This window comes from Bos grunniens, chromosome 17 (genome assembly GCF_055505025.1).
Source record: "Bos grunniens cultivar Pamir isolate PY7600 chromosome 17, Bosgru_T2T1.0, whole genome shotgun sequence".
NCBI classification, from domain to species: Eukaryota; Metazoa; Chordata; class Mammalia; order Artiodactyla; family Bovidae; genus Bos; species Bos grunniens.
Genome location: NC_141181.1, coordinates 62,216,616 through 62,223,327, shown reverse-complemented (window position 1 = coordinate 62,223,327; position 6,712 = coordinate 62,216,616). Strand labels below are relative to the sequence as shown.

The window sequence follows — 6,712 nt, the reverse complement described above, 5'->3', positions numbered from 1 at the left end:
AATGTTAGGGACTGACAAAGGCATGAACAGGCAAATCCCAAAGTTTAGGGAGAGGTTTTTTTTGTTTTTGCTTTCTGTTCACATTAGTTCACCAACCAGGGATTCACCCTGGGCCCATGGTAATGAAAGCGCTGAGCCCTAACCACTGGGCATGCTCAGTTGATCAGTCATGTCTAACTCCTTTGTAACCCCACGGACTTGTAGCCCGCCAGGCTCCTCTGCCCATGGGAGTCTTCAGGCAAGAATACTGGAGTGGGTTGCCATTTCCTACTCCAAAGGATCTTCCCGATCCAGGGATCAAAGCTGTATCTCCTGAGCCTCCAGCACTGGAAAGTGGATACCTTTCCACACTGAACCACCTGGGAAGCCCCCCTAACCACTGGACTGCCAGGGAATTTCCAGGGAGAGGTTTCTATTTTATTTTCAGGAAGTAGTCAAGGGATGTGTACAGTGAATGTTTCCTAGAGGAGCTGATTGAGTTGGAGCTGAATCTTGCATGACGTTCAGTTTCCCAGATGGAGATGAACTTAAAGGGTATTTAATTAATTTTTAAAATTTATTTGACTGTACTGGGTCTTAGTTGCTGCAGGGAGGATCTTTTAATTGTGCTATGTGGGACCTGGTTCCCTGACCAGGGATCGAAACAGGGCCCCTTGCATTGGGAGTGTGGAATCTTAGCCACTGAACCACCAGGGAAGTCCCCTAAAGGATATATAATAAAGGAGGATTAAATTCTGAAAGACAAGGATACAAGAAAGAGCCAGAGGCCTTTGGAAACTACCAGATTATGTGAAGAAGTTGAGGTAAATGAAACTGAACAGGTAGGCATAGTTCATGTTTAGAAGGGCCTCATGGAAGAATTTTCACTCGTAGTAAAGGCTTTGAACTTCTTTCATAGAAAGGACATGACTAGATTTGTATTGTAGAAAGATCATTCTAGCTGATGAGTGTATAGAACATAGAAGATACTGGGGTAGCAATGGCTTCTTCACTCAAACAACTTACAGTTTGGGAATTCTCTGGTGGTCCAGTGGTGACTTGGCACATTCATTGCTGTGGCCTGTGTTCAAGCCCTGTTCAGGGAATTAAGATCCTCCAAGCCATGTAGTGCATCCAAAAGAAAAAAAAAAGCTTACAGTTTACTTTGGAAAAGAGACTAATGATAACCAGCATTTATCACATGCTGACTTTGCCAGGCACTGTTCTAAGTACTTCACAATATTAACTTTTATTTTTTATAACTTACCCTATGGCAGGTGCTGGACTGGATGAAGCACAATCTGGAATCAAGATTGCCAGGAGAAATATCAATAACCTTAGATATGCAGATGACACCATCCTTATGACAGAAAGTGAAGAACTAAAGAGCCTCTTGATGAAAGGGAAAGAGGAGAATGAAAAAATCTGCTTAAAGCTCAACATTCAGAAAACTAAGATCGTGGCATCTGGTCCCATCACTTCATGGCGAATAGATGGGGAAACAGTGGAAACAGTGACAGACTTTATTTTCTGGGGCTCCAAAATCACTGCAGATGGTGACTGCAGCCATGAAATTTAAATATGCTTCCTCCTTGGAAGAAAAGTTATGACCAACCGAGACAGCTTATTAAAAAGCAGAGACATTACTTTGCTGACGAAGGCCCGTCTAGTCAAAGCTATGGTTTTTCCAGTAGTCATGTATGGATGTGAGAGTTGGACTATAAAGAAAGCTGAGTGCCAAAGAATTGATACTTTTGAACTGTAGTGCTGGAGAAGACTCTCCAGAGTCCCTTGGACTGCAAGAAAATCAAAGCAGTCAATCCTAAAGGAAATCAGTCCTGAATATTCATTGGAAGGACTGATGAAGCTGAAACTCCAATACTTTGGCCACCTGATGTGAAGAACTGACTCATTGGAAAAGACCCTGATGGTGGGAAAGATTGAAGGCGGAAGGAGAAGGGGATGATAGAGGATGAGATGGTTGAATGGCATCACTGACTCAATGGACATGAGTTTGAGTAAACTCTGGGAGGTGGTGATGGACAGGGAGGCCTGGCATGCTGCAGTCCATGGGGTTGTAAAGAGCTAGACACGACTGAGTGACTGAACTGAACTGATGGTAGGTAGTATTTTGATCTCTCCATTTTACAGAGAAGTAAACTGAGAAACTGGAGAAGGCAATGGCACCCCACTCCAGTACTCTTGCCTGGAAAATCCCATGGATGGAGGAGCCTGGTGGGCTGAAGTCCATGGGGTCACTAAAAGTGGGATACGACTGAGCGACTTCACTTTCACTTTTCACTTTCATGCATTGGAGAAGGAAATGGCAACCCACTCCAGTGTTCTTGCCTGGAGAATCCCAGAGACGGGGGAGCCTGGTGGGCTGTCGTCTATGGGTCACACAGAGTCAGACACAACTGAAGTGACTTAGCAGCAGCAGCAGCAAACAGAAACAGAGGACCCAAGTGACTTGCCTGGGGACACCCAGGCAGGCTAAACTTTGGAGATTAACAACTTAATCCTCATATGATATTGTGTCTTAGATTTATAATGGAGTGTGTTCGGTTCTAAGCTACAATAGGTGTCTTAGTATTGATCAGTTAGTTCTGTCTGATGCTTTGTGACCCCATGGACTGTAGCCTGCCAGGCTATTCTGTCCTTGGGATTCTCCAGGCAAGAATACTAGAGTGGTTTGCCATTCCCTTCTCCAGGGGATCTTCCTGACTTAGGGATAGAGAACCTGGGTCTCCTGCATTGCAGGCAGATTCTTTACCATCTGAGCCACCAGGTATCTTGGGGACCATCTAAACGGGGTTGGAAGAATGAGGTGATTCTTTCTATTCCAGAGGAGATGACTTCTAGCCTGAGATCAGAGGCATAGACTAGAGTTCATGGGGTCAGAATCCTCTAAGGAAAGGGAGCAGATTGTTTAAAGGCCCTGAGCTGGAAGAGAACATGGCTATTGAAAGGAACTGAAAGTCATTCAGCATGGCTGGATCATAGAGTGGTGGGGAGAAAAGGGGCTGGTAAAGTGAGCAGGGACCAGACCAGATGGTTGTCAAATGCTTTTAAAAACTCAAGCTGCATACTGTGCATTTTATATATGTTTTTATTTTTATTTTTTTGGCCATGCTGCATCATGAGGGATCTTAGTTTCCCAACCAGGAATTGAACCGTGCCCTCTTCATTGGAAAAATGGAGTCTTAACTACTGGGCCACTAGGAAAGTCCAGAAAAAAATTTTTGACTGTATCTTAAAAGCAATGAGAAGACATTGAAGTGTTCAACTGAAAGAGTGACTAATTTTTCAGTTTAGATTACCATGGCTATTATGTGGTGAATAGTTGGAGAGAACAAGCCTTCAGGGTTAAGATCAGATAGGATGTTGCTTGTCATCTGGGTGGCCAGATTCAGGGGAATGAAAAGAAACAGGCTGGACAACTGCTTGTTCAAAGTCTATGACTTAAATTGGCATATATTAAAGACAATTTTGGTAAGAATTTTTGGGTAGCATCAGTGCTGAAGCAGTTAGCATACTGTATGAGAATTCTTTGTATGGGAATGATGTGGGGAACACTGGGAGGGAAAAAAAATGAAGATTTTGGAGCTCTATAGTCGTGGGTTTGAATTTTGGTTCTGCCATTTACTAGATCTGTGGGCCTTCATGAGTCACAGGGGCAGATTTTTCTCAAATAAAAAGCTCTACCTTCTCACTCTGGTCTGAGCTACCTCATCTTCATCATTTCCAGTGTTACAGTATTCTGAACTGGTCTCTGTTTCCAGCCTTGCCCTCTTCATTCAGTTACTCAAAGTACCCAAAGTAATACTTTTAAAGCATAGATTATATTCTTCTCTGCTTAAAATCTTTTAATGACTCTCCATTTTACTGTTCATTTATCTTTTTCTGTTTTTTTTTTTTTTTTTTACTGGATTAAAAAAATTTTTTTTTTGGCCTATGGGATCTTAGTTCTTCAATCAGGGATGGAACCCAAGCCCTTTGCATTGGAAGCACAGAGAATTAACCACTGGACTGCCAGGGAAGTCCCTACTATTTATTTCAGTAGGCTCTTGGACCCTATATCATCTCTACCCCTTCCTCATCTCATGTCCTACTACTCTCCCTACATCTCCTATATCACCCCCCATCCCCCACCTCCTGCTGTGCTCCAACTTCTCTGGCGGTTCAGACTCATGAAGAATTTGCCTGCAATGTTCTCCCTTTTTCTTCAAATACAGAAGTCAGCCTCTAGCCTCAGAGCCTTTGCACTGGCCTCCTCCTGTGCTTGAAATGCTCTTTTTCTAAATTTCCACTGACTGCTCAGGGCTTCCCTGGTGGCTCTGATGGTGAAGTGTCTGCCTGTAATGTGGGAGACCTGGGTTCGATCCCTTGATCCGGAAGATCCCCTGGAGAAGGAAATGGCAACCCACTCCAGTACTCTTGCCTGGAAAATTCCATGGATGGAGGAGCCTGGTAGGCTACAGTGCATTGGGTCGCAAAGAGTCAGAGACAACTGAGCAACTTCACTACTAGATTGCTCCTTGATTAAAATATCATCCTTAGTGAAGCTTTCCCTAAATACCCCATTTAAAGTAATACAAAGGGCAATGGAGAAAAGAAGGGAGATGAGTATGGGGGGTATTATCTCAATTCTTTTATTTATCTTGATTACTGTAGCTCCTCCCATGAGAATATCAGGGATTTTTGTCTTTTCAGTTCACTCCTTTATCTCTATAGTGGAAAATCAGTGCCTAGCAGACAGAAAACGCTCACGTTTCCTTCTAATGATAATAGAGCTAATAATTACACACACAAAAAGTGAAAAAGTGAAAGCGTTAGTTGCTCAGTTGTATCCAACTCTTTGTGACTCCATGGACCGTAGCCTGACAGGCTTCTCTGTCTATGGAATTCTACTGGCAAGAATACTGGATTGGGTAGCTATTCCCTTCTCCAAGGGATACTCCCGACCTAGGGATTGAACTGGGATCTCCTGCATTGCAGGCAGATTCTTTACCATCTGAGCCACCAGGGAAGCCCCAATAACTATAGGAGAGAGTGAGTAAAAGTCGCTCAGTCGTGTCCGACTCTTTGCGACCTCATGGACTATACAGTTCTTGGTATTCTCCAGGCCAGAATACTGGAGTGGGTAGCCTTTCCCTTTTTCAGGGGATCTTCCCGACCCAGGAATCGAACCAGGGTCTCCTGCACTGCAGGCGGATTCTTTACCAACTGAGAACTTATTAAACAGACCAGGCCTAGTTCTAAACATTTTACATATTTAATCGTCCTCATAATCCAAGAAGAAAATACAATTACTATTCTCTTTTTACAGAAATCAAGGAATGGAGGCTCAGAGAAATCAAGCTACTTTCCTAAGGTTCAGTTCAGTTCAGTCGCTCAGTCGTGTCCGACTCTTTCCGACCCCAATCTCTTTCCTAAGGTTACACAGCAATAAGTGGAACAACTATTTGAGGAATGAAATGAATGAAATTCGACTTCACAGCACAGGGATGGAAATTGACGCTGTGGGAGCAGATAGGATCAATTTACGCGACTGAGTGTAACTTTGAGCACACAACGCACGGTTTAACGCCAAGATCTAAAGGAGAATGAGAAGGTCCTTTGGGAAAAGCGCGGCGGAGGCTCCACAGAGCCACTACTGCCATGACCAGCTTCAGCACAGAATGGAAGCAGGAAGTAGTGGCGGGCGTCGCGTGGGAGTGACGTCATGGAGGAGCCGGCGGGGAAGGGCGGGGGAGGAGGAGGAGAAGGAGGAGGAGCGAACCGGGCTTGGGGGGCGGCTGTATAGTCTCCGGGCTCCTCGGGCCTTGAGGGGGGTCTGCGCGCGGCCGGCTGGCTCTGCCCCCCGCTCCGTCCGGTCCGGAGCGGGCCTCCCTCTGGCCAGCCCGATGTGACCGGGCCCAGCGGAGCCTGAGTAAGGAGCCGGTTCGTCGCGGAGCCGGAGGGCGGGAGGAACATGACATCGCGGAGGTGAGGAGCCCCGAGGGCCTAGCCCGGGCCTCGGCCCGGCCCCCGCCGCTTTCAGTCAGCTCCGCCCGGGAGGGGGCGGCCCGGCTGGGCTTCGGACTCCCGCCCGGGGTCGCGGGGCAGGCTCCGTTCCAGCTCCCTAAGCCCTCCCGGGCCCCGGGGCCCGGCCCTAGCGCGCCCCCAACCCCTCGGGTCCTCATTCATTTCCTGCCTCCGCGGAGTTCCGGCTCCCGCAGCCCTGGGGATGCCCGTCAGGACGGGGTCAGGTAGAGCCGCCCGGGGAACCGCGGACGCTAGCGGCCCGGCTCGGCGCACCGCATTCCTGACCCATTGCCTCATGAGAATTGCCTCATGGTGATTCCGAAATAACCCCGCTCACTTAGGGGAGGCTCCTCGGCCCGGGACGCGGGAGGGGAGAGGAGAGAGTTGCGCGAGGCCAGGCCAATAGTCTAGCCTCTTTGGGTCACTCTGCGTCTTGCGCGCATTTGGGGGCTTTACTCAGGGTCCTTGACCACTTTGTATGCCTCTCTGCCTCTTCTTCCTCCCCACCCCCCCCACCCCTCACGTGCCAGAAATGGAAAAACTGACTGTATCTGCAGCTATTAGAAGTATTTCCTTCCTCTGCGATCTTCGCTTTGGGAGGTGGGAGGGAAGGGATCGTATCTTTAGTTATTTTAATCCTTCACCGCAACCTTAAAAGTCAGGTAACATTAATCACCTCCGTTTTACGGATGTGGAAACTGAGGCT

At 47.1% G+C, this 6,712-nt stretch overlaps 1 protein-coding gene across 4 annotated transcripts in view; it reads left to right on the top strand.

The window, feature by feature from the left end:
* The first annotated feature begins 5,741 nt into the window (after positions 1-5,741).
* PTPN11 (protein tyrosine phosphatase non-receptor type 11) overlaps positions 5,742-6,712 on the top strand; it is a 70,653-nt gene continuing 69,682 nt past the window's right edge. For all 4 annotated transcript variants that reach the window (XM_086348145.1, XM_086348143.1, XM_086348144.1 and 1 more), the window contains exon 1: positions 5,742-5,967. In XM_086348145.1, the coding sequence (XP_086204271.1) occupies positions 5,954-5,967 (14 nt within the window). In that variant the 5' untranslated portion in view covers positions 5,742-5,953. The remainder of the gene's footprint in view (positions 5,968-6,712) is intronic.